The sequence below is a fragment of the Carcharodon carcharias genome, chromosome 1, assembly GCF_017639515.1.
Source record: "Carcharodon carcharias isolate sCarCar2 chromosome 1, sCarCar2.pri, whole genome shotgun sequence".
NCBI lineage: Eukaryota > Metazoa > Chordata > Chondrichthyes > Lamniformes > Lamnidae > Carcharodon > Carcharodon carcharias.
The window spans coordinates 22,417,319-22,440,775 of NC_054467.1; the positions used below are offsets into that span (position 1 = coordinate 22,417,319).

The 23,457-nt window shown below is 43.0% G+C and overlaps 1 protein-coding gene across 4 annotated transcripts in view; it reads right to left on the reverse strand.

Annotated features, from left to right (window-relative positions):
• Window positions 1-23,457, reverse strand: part of LOC121282937 (serine/threonine-protein phosphatase 2A 55 kDa regulatory subunit B gamma isoform) — a 339,135-nt gene that overhangs the window by 25,259 nt on the left and 290,419 nt on the right. For all 4 annotated transcript variants that reach the window (XM_041196762.1, XM_041196781.1, XM_041196771.1 and 1 more), the window contains one exon: window positions 6,423-6,592. In XM_041196762.1, coding sequence (XP_041052696.1) covers window positions 6,423-6,592 — 170 coding nt within the window. The remainder of the gene's footprint in view (window positions 1-6,422; window positions 6,593-23,457) is intronic.

Here is a 23,457-nt window from a genome sequence, read left to right on the forward strand (position 1 = left end):
ACATGACATTCTTTGCCCCCATGAAGAGTGGGCCCCAATGATTAAATAAATTTCATTTCGATTTCAAAAATGATCATAGCTATGGTGTGATGTTATATGTTAACTAACGGTTAAATGCAAAAATACCTTTGCTACCCATACATTCTTCATAAAGCCAAAATTCCAAAGGTGAAATATTTTGTTAATTGGTTTCAAACACTATCTCCTGCTTTATCCCCAGGTTGGGGATGGGTAGGACCCATGGGGAGGATCATTCTTTCTTCGTGACTGTCTCTCTTTCGCGATCTTGCCCATGTCTGAGTGACCCTTAGAGTGACTGTGTCACGACTGTCAGCAGATTTGAGGCCTTCTGTAACTGCTAGGCACCGTGCGATGAACATGGTATCATTGATTTCAACAGTAATGTCCTGTTATATCTAATTTGTAAAACATAGAATGTGGCCAGAACTTCTTGTAGCGCAGTGGGTAGCATCCCTGCCTCTGAGCCAGAAGCTCCAGGTTCAAGTCCCACTCCAGGACTTGATGGCTAAGGAATGAGCATGCATAATGCAGCCAAACAGGTTGAGGATCAAATTGTAAATCCTTTCAACATATGCCAAATGGCAGGTGGTAACAGCGGGAGAGATTCCTGGTCAGCCATGAAATGGAAAAAAAAATTGGACCTTCTACCATCTCCAGACTACAAAATGCATGTAAAGCGTATGTTGCCACAGCAACTCGGACTCCTTGGGAGACCGGTTGGCTCAGTTGGCTGGATCGATCTACAGTCAGAACAGATTGGTGCCAAAAGCCAGGGTTCGAAACCCATTCCGGCTGCGGTGCATTCAGGACCTGCTCCTTTGATCTACCTGTGGTGGAGGTCACGGTGCTGTGGGTCGGACCTGCCTTTGGGCAGCAGAACTTAAGAAGAAGAATGACGCCAGGTGATTGGGAGGCCCTTTGGTAGACAATGGCCAGGATTCTGCTGGACTGACGGGGGTCTTGCCCATTGGTTGCAGAATCGGTGGGGGATCCCAGTCAGTTCTGGTGGGGATCCCCGTCAGTTCTGGGGGAGGCCCGAAAGTGCCCTTCAGGTACTTAAGTTGCCACTGTTGGGCCTTCCCCGCATTTGAGGCCCCCAGCGGCGGAAGTCCCATCCATCAAGATTCCACCATTGCCGCCAGCCCCAGTGGGAGCAATAGTAACTGCCAGCAATGTACTTGCCTACAGAGGCCCAGGATCATCTTGGGACCCCAGACCAGAGGTAAGTGAAGGCAGAATGGGGATCATCGTTTGGGGGGGGGGTGGGTGGAGCTCAACCTCCCAATGCCTTGTCCCTTGATCAGGCACAGTGTACCTGACTATGAAGGAACACCCCCCCCACTCAAGGAGGTTGCAGTCAAACCCGACAGGGTTTGCTGGATGGCCTTCCGAGGGCCCAGGAAAGCCGATGTGACCCCCTCCCTCCCCCGGCTACCCCGCCCCGCCATTTAATCCCTGGGGCACCACTAAATTGCAGTGGGCTCAGGGATGATGGGCATCAGTAAGTTCACTAATGAGCCTAACTGAAATCCTGCTGGCAACGGCTGGGAATCCTGTGTCAGCCCCTTCCAACTGCTGATTTAATCGGGGGAGGTTTTGCTGTTGCCGGGAGACTGGTGCAAGGTCTCTCCCATGATTAAGTGGACTCGGCCGTAACGTTTCCCGCCGTGACAGGCTTCATTAAATCTAGCCCATTGAGAGTTTCCCACACAGTTCTCTGCCCCTACTAAAACACTTCGCAGGCAAAACCTCATCTTCCAACTGACCCTGTTGTCCATTGAGGTCCAAATAGTGTAATGAGCTCGCAGATCATTGCAAAGTTGGTTCTAATTAATTCTGCCTCTGGCCAGCTACATCATTCAACAACGTGATTTTCAGCAATGTTTCTTTTTGAGCATGGCTGCATGTAGAGAACCAGAATGATGAAGGTTGAAAGCACACAATTCAGAGCCTATAACAGAAACCAAAGTAGAATCCTAACAGACAAAGCCCTTTAAAAAAAAGTTAAAGGTTTGAACTTGATTCAAACTACAATGTCCTGTTCCACATACAATTGAAAGCTGGAAATGTTGTGATAAACAGGAAAGGATCATTTATCAGTTTGTCACCATTATACCACACATCTCCACGTTATAGATAAGACACGTCAACATTTTATATTTTGTTTTGTGTGTTACATTAGCGCTCACCAAAGCGAGGGACATCAGTGCGAGAGAATGGAACAGTTCTCTGTTTTATATTCTGTCCCAGCATCAAGGTATAACCTGCTTAGATATAGAATAAAGCTCTATCCACCATAAATTTAAAAGATGTGAAGGACCCAACTTCAGAACTACGTCAAAAGTACTTCCATTTCTCATGCCAGACATCCAAACGTAGTATGAGGGGCTAACCATTTTCAAATTATATGGATAGTGCATAAACTCATTTCACACAGGACACTTCCAACATGTAGAGAAACAAGATATTCAACTTATCTGTCTGCCTTGGGTTAACATGGAGGTCTCCAAGAAGACAGCAGAGTGCAATGACAAACTGGAACACCAATATCTTTTCAATTATATGGGGAAATTTTTCTTAAGATGGAGAACACTGGGCAGCTTATTATTATTTTTTCTTTACATGCACACACTCCAGCCCAGCATTCAGGTGATCAAATGCATCTGGATGCTGATCCAGGAAACTCTCCGTTGTCAGATTTCTAGCCAACGATAGCGGAACCCAAATGACCTTCCACTGAATATTTTAGGTACTGCATCCTGACTGTGAAATTTATAATTCTGCAGGAGTGCCAATATCATCATTATCAGATGCATGGATAGAGTGCAGAAGAGAGATCAAGATTGGTTCCAGGGATGAGGAACTAGATAGACTGGATAAGTTGGGGCTGCTTTCCTTGGAGAGAAAGGGTTGAGAGGAGATTTGATAGAACCATGAGAGGCTCTGGATAGAGTAGACAGGGAGAAACTGGTCCCATTGGTGGAAGGCTTGAGAACCAGAGTGCACAGATTTAGAGTAACTGGCAAAAGAAGCAACGGGGACATGAGGAAAAACTCTTTCATGCAGGATGGTTAGGATCTGGAGTGCACTGCCTGCGTGTGGAGGAGTCAGGTTCAAATCGAAGCATTCAAGGGGGAATTGGATTTTTATCTAAAAGGGAAAAATGTGAAGGGCTATGGGGAGAAGGCAGGATGGCACTAGGTGAATTGCTGCTTTGGAGAGCTGACACAGACAGGAGGGACTGAATGGCCTCCTTCTGTTCTGGGGCCACTTTATGGACTCATATGCAGAGCATGGAGCTGTTCCAGCTCAGAAACCCAAAACTGTCAGTCCTTTGGTAATTTCATTTCTCCTCAAAAGAATGCTTTTAAAGAATATTTTTATGGAGCCAAGATGTGGTAATATTGGGCTGAATTGTCCCATAATTTCACTAAGTGCGGTAGCGGGCATAAAAAAATGTTTTACTTGCTGGCCGCAATGGCAAGTTTTCATGCCATATCGTCTGCTTCCCGCCTCATTAATTATGCAGCCACATGAAACATGCCACCTCGCTGGTGGGTGGCCTCTAAATCACCAATACTTCATAATTTCCTCACTCGGGGTGCCATATCTAAACTGTAGCCATGCACACAGTTCTCAATGCTTGCAGCCAGGACTGCTTCAGTGAAAACATGGCCCCCAAAAGCCAAGAAGAGTTCAGTGACCCATCACTGGAGTGCCTTTTGGAGGCCCGCTATGATGTTCTCCACCCATCCTGGCCACAAGAGGTCGAGCAATGTCACCACTCTGGCTTGGAAGAGGGTGGCAGCGGTGGTCAGTGCCAACACTGCACAGAAGATGTTGGCCATCCAGTGCAGAAATGGGATGAATGATCTCATCCGTGCTGCCAGCATAATTCAACCATCTCATCACAATTTTCTCAGCCACAAGCCCATTGCACATTCACTGACATCTCACTCACTGCCAGCTCAAGGGACATCACCACTCACTCTCTCACACACACCCTCACATCTCCATCTGGCCTCATCTCTGGAGGCTGCCTCCTCAGCCCTCACCATCTTGAGCCCACTTGCACAGATCAACATGTGCTCCCACACAAAGCCTGGGATACCCCCCTTCCACAGTACAGCCTTCGCCCTGCAGCCTCTTCTCTTGCCTAAGTCCACTTCTACCTCCATCCCCAAGCAAGCCCCTGCAAGCATTGAAAAGCCACCCCCACCGTTTGGCTGGTCTGGTAGGTAGAGACCTGCTTTGTGAGCCCTCCTAAACATGATGTGATGCTGCCTGCAAAGCTTGGAGCTGATGACCATGGTGCTGCCAGAAGAAAAGTAGGCAAATTAACCTCAAAGTCCCGCGTGAAGTGCAGCTCATCAGGTGCACGTCGCTTATGTACAGTTGTGACGCCAACATGCTTGGATGATCCAGCGTGGGGGGATGATTCCAGCGAGCAGGGCTTATAATGAGATGCTAAAGTATTGATATTAGGTTTCAGACGTGTGATGGGAAATGTGGCCCACCATCGAGGAGTGGAGGGGAGCGGACAATTGAAAACTGGTTTTACAACGGCATGAAACCAATTTTTGCGACCTCCTGATATTTTCTGCCCCCACCTGCCCGCTGCAAACAGGAGCGGACGATCCCACCCATTGTTTTTACCGAAAATTTTAATGGGGATTCAGGTTGTAATTTTGCGCTTTTTCATAAATGTTTTGCACTGTTGCGTTTCTTTATGCTAAATACCACTTTGTCAAAGTGTTTTGTCAAAGCCTTGGAAATTGTGTTTAATTCTGGGCACCACACTTTTAAGGTGTGGCATCAAGCCTTAAAGAGGGTGTAGAGGAGAGGGGTTTCAGTCATGTAGAGAGACTGGAGAAGTTAGGATTGTTTCCCTTAGAACCAAGAAAGTTATGGATGGAATTAAAAGAGGCCTTCAAAATTGTTAGGGATTTTGAGAAAGTAAATGAGTCAAAACTGTTTCCACTGGCAGCAGGATTGGTAACCAGAGAACATAGATTCAAGGTAGGATTGTCCAATAAACGCCCCATGAGCCAGAGTCCAGCCCACCACCATTACATAACTTTAAAACATCATAGCGAGAACTCTTCAAACTGCTCCTGGAGGCAGGGGTTTTACACTTCAACCTAGCCTGCCAGCTGTCACGCCATCACTGGTTGGAAAGTTACAGCCATTGGGTCAGCGTCCAGCTGCGCCATTTCTGATTGGCTACCTGGCCCGAGAGTCAACGGCCTGACGCACTTCCTCCATTGCTTTTGGTTGTGCAGGTGTTGACAAAAAGGCATTAAGTGCCCAGCTCCTGCTTATAGATTATTGCTGAAAAAAGCAATATGTTGAAGCTTTTCATCTTGCACTCATCAGGACATTTTGCAAGAATACCAACACAAGGCAAAAATGGTCTAATTGTTTAGAATCAAACAGTTTGCTGTCGACAGCATTCCGGCCATTATAACAACTGATATCTTGCAGTTAAACAAAGTGAGTGTTGTTTTTGTAGCTCTGGGCTTTTAACTGTAGCAAGGACCTTAGTGTTTGAATGCTACCCAGAGAGGCATGTTTCAGACATATGAAGTTCATCTTCATGGACAGCTGATTCTCACTGAGAGGTGGGCCAAACAGAATATTGCAAACATATTCCTACATTTGCCAAGTCCACTTACAATCTGCATCTGCTGGGATACAAGAGGCTTGTCATGTCTTTCTTTTAACCCATCTGGTATACTCTGCATCACTACATCAAATGTGCGTGCAGACACTGAGGCCATGTACAAGCAAAGACAATGCCAGCTATCTCACTAAATCAGTCTTCAATAAGGTGCCAAGAAAGTAAGCTAATAAATTAGTCTTCGCATTTGGAGCTTGTTCATAAAAATGCACATTTTTTGTTGGTTTGATTAATAGTAAGATAAACCTCTAATGCCTTATCTTTCCAAAATATGTTCACTGGCCCCTTGAGCAAGAAAAAAATTGAAGTGTGGCCCCTCACACAAAAAGGTCAGACACTCCCGTTTTAATTGTCAAAAGAAGCAGAGAGGTAATAGGAGAATTTTTAACGCAGCAAAGTTATGACAGTCTGGAATGCAGGTAAAGCGGATTCAGTAGTAACTTTCAAAAGAGATTTGGATATCTACTTGAAGAGGAAAAAGGCAAAGCAAAAATGACAGGAGAGTAGAACTTGCTGAACTGCTCTTTCACACAGACACAATGGACTGAATGGCTTCTTTCTATGCAGTATAATTTCAGAACTCACATAAAACCAAGTGTTGCATTCACAACTTATGCTGCATAGCCAGTTGACATCAGAGATAGTGGCACAGTTCATCCAGTGGCGATTATGGTAAAAGGACATGACTGCATTGCACTTCCTAATTTTGAATATAGAGTACCTGATATGTTTCTATAGGCCTGGTTTCCATGTTCAGATCCCAGACTTTGACGGTGAGGTAATCTCGTGTCATCATGTACCGGCCACTGTGACTGAACTTCACATCAGACACTGAAGAGGTTATCTCGGAGAAGAAGAATCTGTTACTGGGATCCTCTGGCTCCTCAAACACTGCAGGGCGAAATAAAGGAAAATAACATTAAAAGTAGTTCCCTGTGTAACACTGGATCGTCACAAATTCACAGATGAGAGGTAATCACAAATTCACGGATAAGAGATATTAAAAGGAACGTCATATAATCACAATGAATTCATGGTAATGTTAAATGCCCCTTTCCTTTTAATGCAATGTGGGCCTAAAATAGAGGGGATTCTTTAATAAGCCAGCAACTGGATCCATGATTGCAGACTATTTCATAAAACAGTTTTGCAATATCAATTGAGCTACAAAGTGTAAGCAGAGAGTTTATTGAAAAGATGAATTTAATCAATTTATGCAACGATCAGATGAGCATTTTGGGTGCATTTTCATGAAAAAGAGTATTTTATGGTTATCATGTACCCCACTTGTAGCTTTGCTTTCAAGATGCTTCAAACATCAGTCGATGCAATTTAGTGACTTTATTGGTCGTTTACAAAACCATTTCATATAGGAGACTATGCACTGCAAGTAATCATGTTTAATTATGATATTACCTTCAGGCTATTCATTAGCATAGATCTTTTCTGGGCTGTTTCACCCAGTATGGTGCCAATTCAATAAGATGAGAAAAAAACATTCTGAGCGCTGAAGTTATTATCTCCGTCTCAGATTTTACATGCTGATGAATGTGAAAACAGACAAAATATTGAACACATCCGTGCGTGTCCAGATCTGCAAAATGATAGGGAGCGTGGGGAACAAGAACAGAAGATAACAGGAAGTATCACAAATTCCTTCCCGGAGCTAAGGCCAGTGTCTGAGTTGACGATAGAGCGATCAGAACAGATCCAAATCGAGCCACCTCAACTTTAAGGATACCGGTTGTCTGTAACATTTCAATCCTCCCAACACCATAGGTCCAAAGTGACCTGAGTTTACATCTGTCCAAATTCTGTCAAATGAGTCCAATTGTCAACTTCAAATATCTGACAATCAGCATTCCAAACCCGAATGGAGACAAATTCATTTACCTGCCTGTGCTCATTACTTCGTGAGATTACATTTCAAAAGGTAAGTGAAAGAAATCTAGTCTTAACACTTGGAAATCATTGACCCCCCCCCCCCCACAAACAACCCTTTGTGAGAGAGGAAATTTCCATGCCAATTCAGTTCGTATCTGAAAACAGCATTACTCTTTTTGCAGCCATCTTAATTTTTCCTTTAAACAAAATTATTTTTTGGCCTCAGGAACAAGCACAGCCTCAAATCATATCATATCCTATGAGAATGAAAATAAAATAATCTGCTGCATCACCAAGTAACTGATGGCCTTCTCCAATAATTAATACAGGCTAGAGAAACACAGAATAGCCAGAAACTCGTTATCTTTATGATCACTTTGTAAAACAATCCATTTAAGTGCACTTACTGCCAGATGTCTACAATACACTGAATAATCTACAGTCCACTGCAGGAACACCCAACATTAGTAAAACTTTCATGATAATCCAATTTAGTATGGTGTACCCAAAGAGAGAAATGGCAACAACATTAATATTGTTCTTTCCTTCCCTATATATCAATCTTTCTTCACTAATTTGTTTGAATTATATATAATCTCAAATGAATGGAAACTCACTGATTGACATCGCTGACTCAATAAATCTGATCATGCTCAATACACTACTGTTTTGTTCCTGTTAGGGTGAGTGTACTAGTCAGAACATAGACACCCTGCCAGAGGACGATAGCCCTGCTTAAAGGCAAGAAGCTCCTCCCTTCCAAAACCATGGCTTCCAATGACAATGTGAAGGAAAGCTAGAAAATCGTGGCATGAGTAACATACAAAATGCTACTTAATGAAAATCCCTATGATAAGCCTGCTGCATGGTCAGTTACACTAAACCTCCATTTTAGCTGGTCCTAAGTTTGCAGATAAAAACAAAATACTGCAGATGCTGGAAATCTGAAATGAAAACAGGAAATGTTGGAAAAGCTCAGCAGGTCTGGCAGCATCTGTGGAGAGAGAAACACAGTCAATGTTTCAAGTATATGTGACTCTTTTTTAGAGCTTAAGAGAAGTAGAGGTGTGATGGATTTTTTTTTAAAGAGGGTGAAGCAGGTGGAGCAATGTAGAGCATTGACCCTTGTTCTGCCATTAACATATGCTATCTTACCTTTATGCCACCATTAGCACCTTCTTTAGTCTTTAACACTACCATCAACACTACATTTGTCTTGTGTCCATGATGTCTTTGTCAATCTCTTCTTAGCTCCCACCTATCACTGACCTAATATTTTGCACCACCTGCAAAGTCATACAGACTTGAAACGTTAACTCTGTTTCTCTCTCCACGGCTGCTGCCAGACCTGCTGAGATTTTCCAGCATTTTCGGTTTTTATTCCTAACTTTGCAGAATCTGGTTGGAGGAAAGCGAAAATAACAGATGCCAGTTACAACCAACAATCCTGCTTCTTTCTTTGCATGTCTCAGTATTATCCCGCTCTTTTGAACAGTTGAGCAGCACAAAGGCCCACAGCAAGGTAGTGGGGTCTTGTTTTAAATATGCAGATAGGATCTAGTAATGTTACGAGAAAGCCGAAGGCCTGCCCTAAAACAGGTCACCCTTCCCTCCCCGATCACTGACAGATCGGGGCCCACATCCCACACGGTCCAGTCCCTGCCCTTCCCCCACCCCCAACCATCACAGTCCAGTCACCACCCGCCCGACCATCATGGTCCAGTCCCCCCAGCACCCCACTCCCCAACTCCTTGACCATCAAGGTTCAGTCCCCACCCTTCCCCACCCCCGACCATCATGGTCCAGTCCCCCCAGCACCCCACTCCCCAACTCTCCGACCATCACGTTTCAGTCCCCAGCCTTCCCCCACCCCCAACCATCATGATCCAGTCCCTGGCCACCCCCCGAACCATCATAGTTCAGTCCACATCACTCCCCCTGACCAACACGGTCCAGTCCCCGGCCCTCCCCAAGACCATCAGAGTGCAGTCTCCGGCCCTCCCCGATTATTGGGCACCATCACGCCTCTCACGCTATCGCGTTTCTGTCAAAGCAACCTCTCATAGCACCATCACAGCCCTCACCCCGACTATCATGGCACCATCACATCTTACCCTTACCAGAACCTGTTTCCTATTTCCCTGAATATCGTGGAGGTCTAGAGGCCTCCTCCACCAACCCATTAACCCCAGGAACTGCAGGGCTCTCAATCTGGCCAGTTGGGCGACAGCAACAATTTATTTACATCAGGCCCTAGCTTTGTGACCAGCAGCACCTCCACATCACATTTCCCCTTAAGGCCTCCCCCACACCCTCCCCTGCTTCCAATCTATGTCGAGGTCTTAATTTCCTATAAGTATCATCACTGGTACTGCACACACACATCTCAATTAGTTCCATTTCACTATGTGAGTTAAGTATTGATGTGTACTGTTTAATAAAATAGTTTTCAACTCTTCAACACTGCAGGCAACTCTGCCGCATTGTGTATCACGCACATGGATCAATTTCATTTTCTAATATTGACCATTCAGTACCACATGCGAGTCTGCAACATTTGTGTTCATAATGTCTCCCTAAAGTTTACACCTTATAAAACCTTGCATTCATAACGATTACCATTTAGGATGCCTGTTTAATGCAAATAAAATGGAGTAATGAAGGGGCTCATTGGACCTGTGCCGCATTCTACGGGCAACAAGCCTAGGTGGCTTGGTTGCTATGAGGACAAGAGGGGCCCAAATCAAAAGACTTGCCGAGCAAGGTGTGAAGTTCTCACACCTGAAAACAAAGGCAAGGGGCAGCTGTGCTGACAGTGAATAGACTTTCTGTCTCCAGGATTTTGGGGAGAAGGGAAAAGAGAAAGAAACAAAAAGCACTTCAGTTAGTGCAGTCGGCAGAGGGAAAAAGCTGTGAGTTCTCTGTAAGCTACCAATGCAGGAGAGAAGACTGTCTCTGGGTCAAAGTGATGCATCTCATAGCCATCTAAGGAATCCAAACAATTTGTCAGAATTATCAGAGCAAGTTTTACTGCTGGTAGTGGATTTGGAAACTCTCGAAAAACAATGCATCTTTAGATGGTCACTCAAAATTATGACTCTGGAAAATGGAGAAATGCAAATCCATTGGAAGCTGGAAGCAACTATGGACTGTTTCCTTTAAGGACTGTAATTCCATGGAAAGTGTGGCATAATGTATGGCCAAGGCTTGGGCGGGGGGGTGGGGTGGAGGTGGTATGGTTACCGGTCACATAAAAGTTAACTCTGTTAACGCTTTAATGTAGCTTTGAGTACAAGTTTCCTACAAAAGTAGTGTTTAGTTGGCAAAGTTTACTTTTAGTTTGCTTATTACAGTAAAAATCTTAAAACTTGAAATCTTGTATGAGATCCTTCCAGACAGTCGCTGGCAATTGAAATATCTTCTTTAACGTTTTCAGACTCTATGGGGATCATAACAACGGTTAGTAATTTGCTTAAATTCTCTAAATCTGTATATTATTTGTGTATTTTCTGGGCAGCAGTCTCAAGCAGTCTTTTTATGAGCCACACTACATATATATCACCATAAACGTGGGAAGTATAGCTCATTATTATTTGACTGTCACTGAGGTGCTACTGAGAGATTTATGAAGTGAAAATCATCAAGTTTGTATTATAAGATACCTGATATATTGCTGTAACAGGGTTTACAGCATCATTCCTCATGTCAAAATCAACAAGACTTTGAAATTACAATCGGAATCTTGAAACAGCACTCATCTCCTGTTTTAATCTATTGGGTGCAGTGATGGAAATAAGGGTTTCCATGAAATGAATCATTTCACACAACGATCAATTTGCACTTATTTCATGTTTGCAAGTTGGTGATGCTACTTTTTTGAGTTCATTTCTTGTCCTCCAATTTTTTCACCTTTTCTTCCTCTCCTGGTTTCCACTGCGTAGAGCTCCACAGATGATAGTGATACTGTGATGGCCCATGTACTTTTGGGGAAGGAGAAAACCTACACTATATTTTGGTGATGGTCACTTTATAAACTAGGATTCTCTGGGAAATGATTTCTAATAAAGCACCTTACTTCCAGTAAACAATCGTGTGACCACATTGCCTGGGAGATAAACAAGAGAAAATGATCAACCTTGCGTGTAAATAGGTTGTGGGTATGGTTCTAGTTTCAAGCAGGGCTTATAGTTTAGAGTTTTAGTACAAGTTGAGTACAGAGAACATCTCTTTCATGCAGGATTCCATTGAAGTTGTGCGTGTTGGATGAAAAAGTTTACAATTCTTGTCAATTGAATGACTCCTAATTATGAGTTGGACAGGTAGGGATAGCCAAGCTGTGGAGACAGAGAGAGAAGAGAGAAGGGAAGACAGTGAAGAGAGAGAGAGAAAGGAAAGGCAGAAAAAGAAAGAGGGAAGAGAGAGAGAGAGAGAGAGAGAGAGAGAGAGAGAGAGAGAGAAAGAGGGAAAAGAGAGAAAGAGGGAAGGGAAGAGAGAAGGGAAAAGAGAGAGAGAAAGCAAAAGAGAAAGAGGGGGAGGGGAAGAGAGTGGGAAAGGAAGAGAGAGAGAGAAAAAGAGAGTGAGAAAGGAAGAAAGAAAGGAGAGGAGAGAGGAGAGAGAGAGAGGGAAAAGAGAGAAGAGGTAGAGATGGAGTGATAAAGAGGGAGAGGGGAAAGAGAAAGGGGGAAGAGAGATAGAGGAATAGAAAGAGAGGGAGAAAGAGAGAAAAAATGAAAGAGAGAGAGAGAGAGAGAAGTGATAGACTTGCTGGAAACAAGCGGAAGGCCCAAGAAATCTCAACCATTATACAAATAGTTGTTTGGTAGTACAGAACTTGAGTATTGCTGAAAAAAGAGACATGGTAAACTTTTCATCTTGCACTCATCAGGGCACTTCGCAAGAATACCAATATAAGTGAAAAATAACCATTTATACCGAATGTAAAGAGAATGCTGATTGATTGGTTACGGAGGGTGGGCGGTCTCAGACAGGAAGGTGTAGTTGAGGCCACAAACAGATCAGCATGATCTTATTGAATGGCTGAGCAGGCTTGAAGGGCTAGAATGGCCTACTCCTGCTGCTGTACTATGTTCCTAGGACCTTAAAAGGAAATATCAGTAGAGAAAACATATTAGAGAAACTTAAGGGCCTAAAAGCCAACAAAATCCCCAGGGCCTGATGGCCTACATTCTAGGGGTCCAAAAGAGATAACTACAGGAACTGTGGATTTTCCAAAATTCCCTAGATGCGAGCACAATTCCAGTGGAGTGGAAGTTAGCAAATATAAAACCGATACACAAGAAAGTGTGTGAAAATAAGGAACTACAGGTCAGCCAGCTGGGAACCATACATCAGGAAAACGCTGGAATTTGTTATTAAAGGAAGTCTTAACAACACACTTAGAAAATCATAGTAGGAGCAAACAGAATCAACATGGTTTTAATAAGGGAAAGTGTGTTTAAAAAGTTGGTAGTTTTTTTTGAGGGTGTAACTAGTCAGGAAGAGGAGACAGTTGGATGTAGGGCTGAACAGGCTGTGGATTAACGTGTGACCATTGGGTACTTGAGTGAGGTACTGAGAGGCTGTCCCCACTGCACCATTGTTGCATTTTCTTATCATGTTTTTCTTTTTTTCATTCTTTAATGGGATGTGGACATTGCTGGCTAGACCAGCATTTACTGCCCATCCCTAATTGTCCTTGAGAACTGAGGGGCTTGCTAGACTATTTCAGAGAGCATGTAAGAGTCAACCACATTCCTGTGGGTCTGGAGTCACATGTAGACCAGACCAAGTAAGAATGGCAAATTTTCTTCCCTAAAGGACATTAGTGAACCAGATGGGTTTTTACAACCATCAACAATGGTTTCATGGTCATCATTAAATTTTTAATTCCAGATATTTTTTAAAAATTCAAATTTCGCCATCTACCATGGTGGGATTTGTTCCCAGGTCCCCAGAGCATTACCCTGGGTATCTGGATTACTACACCAACACCTCCCCTCACGAGCCTTAGTCCCGCCTGAACAATTTGGCCAATTAGAGACTGACTTGGAACAAGATTAAAACAGTCCAAACGCATTTCGCAGACAGCTCTTTCAACCAACAGATAATCATCCCATCAACATGGGCTGGATTTGAATCTTGCTCCCGGCAGTTAAAGAGCAGTGTCTAAACCACGGCATTATCCAGTTAGTCGTGGAGACAAATTCCATGTTTAGTCCTCCAGTCTTTGAGGTTGCTGACGTCAGCCAGGTGGAACAAGCGTGCAGCAACTTGCTTCAGCGTCTCGAGCTTAATGAAAGAAAACGCTGCTACTTTAGTTTTCTATTCAGAAACCTATTTGGGCATTTGGTTTGGGCATAATGGGGGAGGCAGTGACATAGTGGTATTGTCACTGGACTAGTATTCCAGCTCTGGGGACCTGGGCTTGAATCCCACCACAGTAGATGGTGAAATTTGAATTGAATAAAAAATCTGGAATTAGAAGTCTAATGATGACCATAAAACCACTGTCGATTGTTGTAAAACCCAACTGGTTCACTAATGCCCGTTCAGGAAGGAAATGAAATCTGCCCATACCTGGTCTAGTCCACGTGACTCGACCCACAGCAATGCGGTTGACTCTTAAATGCCATCTGGAATGGCCTAGCAAGCCACTTGGTTCTCCGGGACAATTAGGGATGGGCAATAAATGCTGGTCTAGCCAGCGATGCCCACATCCCATGAACAAATACAAAAAAAATTGGTAAGGACAGATCAGGCTCACCTGTGGTACTCCAGCAGTCAGCACTTATTGTACATAACAACTGAGTTTACAAATGCACATCATCAAAAATATATTGTGCCATTACAATTGGTGAGCTACACGATTTTTTGAAATGTGCCCTCCATGTTGCAGTTCCCCAATCTGTCAAGCCATTCTTATGAAGCTACCTCATGGGTATGAATCATGGACAGGCTAAGTGAATGGGCTAGAACATGGCAGATGGAATATAATGTGCATAAGTGTGAAGTTATTCACTTTGGTAGAAACATAGAAAGGCAAGAGCATTTCTTAAACAGAGAGAGGTTGGGAAGTGCAAATGGATCTGGGTGTCGTTGTTCATGAGTCACTGCAAGTTAGTATGCAGGTGCAGCAAGTAATTAGGAAGGTAAATGATATTTTGGCCTTCATTACAAAGGAATTTGAGTACAGGAGTAAAGATGTCTTGCTACAATTATATAGAGACTTGATGAGACCTGACCTGGAGTACTGTGTACAGTTTTGGCCCCTTTATCTGAGGAGAGATATACTTGCCACAGAGCAAGTGCAACAGAGGTTCACCAGATTAATCCCTGGTCTGGCAGGATCTCGTATTAGGAGAGACTGGGGAGACTGGGTCTCTATTCCCTAGAGTCCGAAGAATGAGGGGTGACCTCACTGAAACTTACAAAATTCTTACAGGGCCATGACAGAGTGGATGTAGATAAGATGTTTCCCCTGGCTGGTGAATCTAAAATCAGGTGACATAATCTCAGGATAAGGGGTAGGCCATTTAAGACTGAGATGAGGAGGAATTTCTTCACTCAGAGGGTGGTGAATCTTTGGAATTCTCCACCCCAGAGTGCTGTGGAAGCTCCATAATTCACCAAGTTCAAAACAGAGGTCGATAGACTTCTGGAGACTAATGACATCAAGGCCAATGGGGATAGTGCGGGAAAGTGTCATTGAGACAGATGATCAGCCATGATCTAATTGAATGTGGTGCAGGCTCAATGGGCAGAATGGCCTACTCCTGTTCCTATATTTCTATTTGTTACTTAATGGACATTGGTAGTTGCAAATTGTGCAATTATCGTGTTGTCAGCCACAACATAACTACTGGCATAATTGAGGCCTGCTGTGTTACTTAAAATGAGTAAAATATCTCAAGTTCAACTCAAAATTGGAATCAGGGCTCAAATGAATAGAAATTGTCCCAGTGATTAACTAAATTGATGCTTTTAAATCTCCTTGCCTTAAGACAGAATGCTATATTAACCTATTGTAGAATTTTAGATCTGGTTAAGGTTACTTTCACAGCAAAGTAACCTTAATGCCGAAGCTGCCATTTTACACCATTGCTTCAAAATTAGTAAATTGGGACACCATCCCCAACATTAGCAACCTGTATATTATTTGCCTTCTGCTGTAAAAGAATGCCAGAATTTTAAACAATTAAATACAACAGAGTGTATTTTAATGCAGCAATTTTTTATCCTGAAAAAGTTGCAGCCTGTCACTACTGATTTGGGTAAATAAAATAAAATCTCAATCATGTGCAGTTCAGCTAATTATGGCTCAAGAAAGGACAACTTTTCTAATGGGTATTGTCACCTATGAGAAATTAGCCTGTTTATCGGACACCTCTGTGCTGCTGTGTGTTATTCGTTTCAGGGACCATGTGCTTGGCCTGATGCAAGCTGTAAGGAAAAGATGACTTTCACCTCTGTGGCACTGACACTTCCCTACATCACTGACTTCAGTTAGGTAGAAATGGATTATGGAGCTAGATGCATCTTTGCCAAACACGGAGCAGAGATTAGTGAGGAAAGGAAAAACCTGGCAGATAGCCATCGAGGGGAGTCTAATGGGACTAGTCATCAATGATCCAAAGTGAATACTCAACAAAGGAGTCCCTTTGTTCACGCAACTGCACTGCATCCAGGGGACTGTTTTATGAGTTAATCCTGTATAACTACTTTCTGCTTTAATTTTAGTCTATTTGCAATTCAACTAAAATGATACTGAATCTTTCCAACTGACAGAAATGAGTTTTGAAAGCAGCTGCAGAGACAAGGCTGATTTCTTGACATCATACTGAGCAAAAAGACCCTACTCACGCTATTCTGCCTCAGGCATCCGTTCACCATACAATGAACTTCACGAAGCTCTCGCTACCACGGTATGGTAGCCTATTTATAACTCAATGCTAATAAATAATCTATCAAGTTTCCTAATCTCTGCGGAAGATCCAGGCAAGTACCTATTACTTTCACGGGTAACACTGCAAATATAAAACGCTCACCTTTTGTAATCAGTAAACTTACTGAACAAGCTGAACTTAAGTGGAATTTTCAAAATGTTTTATTTTCCCAGTTTTTGTCACATTCTGTCAGGTTACTGTTGTCAGGTTTGTTATATTTGCTTCCCCCTGATGGCTCAATATGATTAAATCGGGGAATAACTCAGTCATGAAGACCAAAGGCTGGATTTTCTTCGTTCGGGCACAGGAAGAGGGACCATGGCCATTCCTGGGTGCTGAACTCACTCCTGGGTGGGAATAGCCACTCGCTGGGATTTTCAAGGGGGTGCCTTCCCAACTGGCCCAGAAGCAGATTTACCATCCAATTATGGATAGCGGGCAGGCCCTCGAAGCTAAGAAGCCTCTTTATTCATTTTACGCTTCAAAGCACTTAAAACCCCAACATTACAACATCCCAGAACCACGCTGAATTTTTGAAGAAAGTGGTTTGATTTCCAAATTGTTCACGTGGCTCTAATGCAAGAGAAACAGGGCTCCAAACAGTACTGACAGGAACTCTGTGTATTGCAATTTTACTGATCATAAACCATGTGAATCTTTAGACAATCAGTAATGAATACTCAGCTATGCGCATAAACTGGGAATTATCATGTCATTGTTTCTCACACAAGGTGAAGCATATGCGTCTCGCAAGCAGATGGAATAATTTTCACTCTTGTAAACTGATCAGCATTCTTAAATATTGAAAACCAGGTCAAACCCCAGTGAATCTAAAATTAAGAGCTACTGATATTCTGAGTAGCAGTGTATGGAAGAAGTGAACAGTGCCAACGAGTGGACTTTCAGAAGAATGGTGTGGGTGTGAACACAGAGTTTTCCACCATCCTGACCGTCAGTTCATTTACTGATACACCAACGCCAACTAACTGCCTTTTGTGCTTTACTCAGTTGAAGGAATTGGTGCTTCCAAATTGCATTGCTATTGAACTGTTGTTCAGAAGAACTCTAAATGTGAACCAAGTCCATATTCACAAAACCTGTGTTGTTATAGAACCAATGTGGAGTCAGTGACAAGGTTATAAATGGTAACTTTGCTATTGCAATTACTCCCCAGAAATCCAATACACCATTCCCTTAATAAAGGCGGAGGAAGTACAATTGTGTAAAAGATCCAGTGTGTAACTCTCCCCACCATACAGCACAGGAAACATGCAACTAGTAATTTTTGCATCAGATTGTATAGTAAGTTACTTGAATGGTGGTGATACACCATGGGCTAAATTATACGAGGTGTCAGATTCCCTGCAACCCCCTCCTCACGCTGGCTAAAATGTTAGGGGGAGCCCACTGAGGGAAACATCGGCTCCCTTGCAGTCGTGGCTGGTGATGGGACTTCTGCATTTCTGGATCAAGAGGTCCCGCCTTAGAGAGCTGCCGACCAATCCGAGGCTGGCAGCTCTCCAGCAATGCAGGGCAGAGGTATGCGCCGCTGGATCAAGGTTTGGGCAAGCGTTTGGGGGGGGGGGGGGGGGTGGGGTCATGCCGCGCTCCACGTTGACAGGCCCCAGCGGGTGGGGTGGGTAGGGGTTTGAGAGACCATGTGGGAAGGACAACCTGGGGGTGGGGGAGGGTTACACATTGGGGGAGCCCTCAGATGGGCCTAGGGTGCCAGCTGGAAGGACTCCTCCCCGCACAGGGAAACCTGCCAGGCTGGGTGCTTGATGTGGGCCCTCAGGCGCTGGTTAAGTCCCGACTGAAGTGGGATGAGGCCCTTAAGTGGGCATTAATTGTTGGTATAGTTGCAGTGGGGAAATGGGCAGACAGTTATGCCAAAGGCCCATTTACCAAGCCCACCCACCTTCAGATCCATTGGCAGAGGAGCGTAAAATCTGTGCCCATGTGTAAGTTGGTTTCAATGTGGGAGAGTTTATGGCTGGTTGTGCTGTGATGTAGGTTTCTCATATAATTCACATTTGTACCATCTGGTGTGAAAAACTTAATTCCACTAAACACGTTTGAGAGATTCAAAGCAGGAAGAGGATAGGAGAAAAAAGTAATTACATTGCATTATAGTGTTCAGTTATTTCGTAAATGTTAAATGTATGAACTGAAAAGAAAGACATTTCAACTCAAAGAAAAACAGTACAAGCTGTTTGGAGATTTGAAACAAATTAGATGGGGAAAAGAAAATAATTACACTCTGAACCCACATAAAATCTTATTTAATGCAAAAGATGACATTCAAAAACCTACCATTACTTATTCAAGGGCAAGGTACCTTTTTCTCTTTAAAACAGGACATTGAAAACCTGAGACTTTCGTCTTCTATCATGTAATTTTCTTGTCAGATTTCAACAGAGACTATAATAAGCACAGACCAATTATCATCTCAAAAGAGCCCTATTACTGGAGGCAATCAGGATGTAAGCATGTCAGAAATAACAGTCATTCAATTGGACAAATTGCAACATGCATCAGACACTAAAAGTACAGGTGACATCAGTCCACATGTGCAGACTTAATTACAGATTTTAAAAACAAATGGAACTTATAAAGATGAAGTGCTTCCCTGTTCTCTGCCACATGGGGTTTCTATTTAAATCTCAAATATGGAAACTTGAACAAAGCTTACTGCTTTTAGGGGTAGGTGAAACCTGCATGTAATCTCTCGGAGCCTACCCACATCAAAGGCTTCAACGCTGTAATCAAAAGACAAGATAATGTATCCATGCACAAGGATCCGGGGAGTTCATCTCTCTCTCTGCTGGCACTTAAAATTCATCAGCTGCAGATACTACAAAAAAATAACTGCATCTTGAATGCAACAGGAAGGATTCAGCTAACATTCAAGGTGGACAGCAATTCATGGGCTTCTCCTGGACAGACACTCTGGAGACAAATAAAAGGAAGCGTGAGGAGGAAGAAAAGTTTTTCAGGAGTCATTGCTGATTGAGAGTTCCCAGGAGGGTTCTGATTAGTGGGCAAGATCCAGGCGGTGTCTGTAAAGAAATTAAGTATGATACACTGCATTCTTTTACAGACACTGTGTTTAAAAACATACAACAGTGACACAATGCACTGTATATCTGGGTAATTGATAATTGCTTCAAAACTGTCATAAGGAAATCTCAAGGACAGAGCCTGGCTGATCATTGGGAGAAGAAACCAGAACCACAGGAACTAGCCACTTTGACTGATTGTATGGCTATAGTTAATGACATATTTGAGCTGGGTGAAGCATTGATTTGTGAGGAATAAAGTAACATACTTGAGTATTCTGATATTAGACATTAGTGAAGCATTCATTTGCTTGGAATGAGTGTAGTAAAACAGTTTTCAAAAAATTATAATTTTCCCTTTTTCTCAACCTGTTAAGTCCAACTCTTTTAATTTTCCTGTAATCCTTTTAAATTGGTACCTGTTTCAAATCTGTAATTGTGGGTACAAAACAAACTAACCCCATCAAGCATAAAAGCCTTTTGAGTGAGACATCAGGTTATACTCTCAGTTTATTTTGTTTTGCAAATTACAAGTGGAGTGAGTGTTTTTGAAACTTTAGAATGTCCTACGGGGAGCGGGAACAGTGGGACTTGAGGCTGGATGTACACACGCTCTGAAGATGGCAAGGCAAGGTGAGTAGGCTGTTGAAAATGAATACAATGTCTTTGACCTTATAAATGGAGGTATAGAATAGGTAGTTACATTAAGTCCTTGCTCACCATTGCCTCACTTAATGTTGTTTCACATTAACATCGTTTTGCGTTAACGTTGTTAATAAAATAGTGCCAGTAGACCCATTTAGCGTTGCCAGTTTCACTTTGTCATTTGCCACATACCTCCTCTTCTGTGGCCTGCCTGCTCACAAAACCTTTCCCCCAGCACTTCCGTTCTCGCCCTCATGCCTCTTTGCCCCATTTCAGCCTTCATGCTCCCAGGCCTCGCCTCTCAGCACCCCATCCCCCGATCTCGTCTCCCACACTATCCCACCCCCAACCCGAACTTGCCTCCTGCCCTTGCTCCTAGCCTCGCCTCACACCCTCTGTTCTTGCCTTAGGATCTGAGGACTGCTGTTCTTATCCTGGCTGCTCCCTCCGCTGCCACCTCTGCTCTCTGACTTCGCCCATACTGAACTCCCATTGAAGTTGGTTGTTGCAGTTATCAGCTGAAGTCCCAGAACTACCTGCTCTGACCAACCTCTGCCAGTAGACGGAGCCTGGTCAATCCAAAAGTACTGTACAGTAGAGGAACCTCATGTGTGGTGAGAGCACTTTAAAAAATTGTTTATTGTATTGTATTTCTTTTATATTTAATTACATATTTTATTTTGCATGTTATTTCAGCTAGGAATGCACAGTGTGCATATGGATGGTACAGCATTTCAACTTGTACATTATTGTTTCTGGGTGAGAAATGACCAAAGGAACCTAAACTCTGGCTTTAACTTTGATTCCTATGGGAACCTATGACTCACTTAAAGTCGTTCTGGAACCCCACCATAACTTTAAGCAAGGACTTACTGTATTCTAAATATTTCTAAACTGTTGGTAATGCCCCATCTGGAGCACTGTGGCCAATGCTGGGAACCACAGTTTAGGAAGACGTCAGGATCTTAGAAAGGGGCCAGAGGAGCTTTACCAGAATAGTACTAGGGCTTCATTTACATGCAGAGACTACAGAAGATGGGGCTATTCCCCTCAGCACAGAAAGGGTAAGGGGTGATTTGATAGAGCTATTCAAAATCTTGAAGGGTTATAATAGAGTAAATAAGTTGCAAAGGAGTCAGTAACCAGAGGACACAGATTTTACTTAATTGGCAGAAGGCTAAAGGTTGACATGAGGGGCAAAAGATTTCACCCAAGGAGTTGTTAGGATCTGGAACCCAGTACCTGAAGGGGTGGTGGAAGCAGATGCAATAAAAATGCTTAAAGGAAAAGGTTTTGCTGAGTTACGGAGAAAAGATAAGGGTTCCAGATCCTAACAGCTCCCTGGGTGAAATCTTTACCCTCTCATGTCAACCTTTGGCCTTTTGCCAACTAAATAAAATCTGTGTCCTCTGGTTACTGGTGAGTGGGGCTAATTTGATAACTCTTTCAAAAAGCTGGCACAGACACGATGGGTCAAATGGCCTCCTGTTGCGCTGTAGTATTCTATGATTCTGAAACTTAATTCAGGTCTGAGCCCAACCTCATTTGTGGCAAACTCTGACCTTCAAATCAATCTTCTTGTTCCATATCCTTCTTGCAACAAGAGTGGGCCATTTCTTTGACAGGAGGACTAATCAGTAGCAGTGTATGATTTACAATAATGTTGGGCGAACTCCAATTATACAGCATCACAGTGATCTTTATGAAATTTCTGCCCTTTGCCTGCCATCTATTTTTCTTTCATAATATTCCTCCAGCAGCCCTGACATACATGTATCATTAAAATCCATTTGCTGTACAGAAATACAGTAATTAGCCAAGCTTACGGCAATTGATGACAAGGTTCGAACATTTAATGATAAGAGAATAAAGTCAAAATGTGGATTTCATAGCCATCAATCCATGGCTTCTGGAAAGTCTGTATTCCAGTAGAGAAAAACATTAACATAGAATAAAACAGGAGCTTGAGGAAACCCCTGCCCAGAATATAATTAAGCACCTCGATGATATCATAACATGAGGAAAGCAAAAAAGATGTAAAGATGATAATATAAAACTGAGGGTGCATTTATTGCATCATCTACTTCATATACTATATAATTATTGTAATTGTTCTTTGATTGTATTGCCATACCCAAGGTGTTCTTATCCCTTGCATTGTTGAGGCTTCTGTTAAGTGCTTAATTAATTTAAATGATATTTGCGCAGGAAGCAAATATTAAGGGTCAGACAACAGGAAGAAATTATCTTATACACCAAGTTGCTAGATTTTCCATAGAAGGTACTCTTGTATTTCACAAAATACCTGACTGCCCAGATCTCTACAGTGCACGTAGGAAGTAAACTGAGACTTGTTCAATAGCAAAGCCAGCTTATATCTTACTCATGGATATTTCCCAAACACCAAAATAGCCCATTTCGCTTTGGATTACAGAGTGTTTCTGGCAAGCATTCTGTGATGAATGGAGAACAGCCCCCCAACAATACATGCAGATCCTCTCCAGTATCTTCTAATTTCTCTCTTTCGGCTAACATATAGCACACATACACCATACTTCCTACTCAAAAAATGGACCTGGGCACCCGAGCTTGCGACTCAATAACAGCTCCTGCAAAACGTGTCAAGGGAACCGGAGGGGATGACCCTTTGATTTTCCCTTTATTGAAATTTACAGTACAGGAAGTCGACATTTGATCCATCACACCCGCGTCAGCTCTCAAAGAGTTATCCACTTACTTCCATTCCTCTTACTTATCAATGTTTCTCTTTCAAATATTTACCCAGTATGTTTTTAAAAACTATTGTGGAATCATCTCCCGCCACCACATTCCTTATCTTATCATTTCAAAAATTCTCCTAAGCTCACCATGTGGAGCAGGTCCAAAGGGCCATATGATATACTCCTGCTCCTGTTTCTTGTGACCTTTTGATGACACAATCTTAAATTTATGTCTTCTAGTTGCCAACTCACCAAACTTCAAAAACCTCTCATTACTATGAGCATTTCTGTCAGGCCTGCTACTAACATTCATTATTCCAATGGAAAAAGCCCCCCTCCCCCCAACCCCTCCCATTCCACCCCTCCACCCCCTCCCCGCCCCCAAAATCTGCCATCTCTCTCACACACACTTAATTTCTGCCAGGTAGTAACACTTTTCATTCCGGGTGCTACCATTTTTAATCTCTTTTCCATCCTCTGCATTGTTTTGACATCTTTTCTAAATT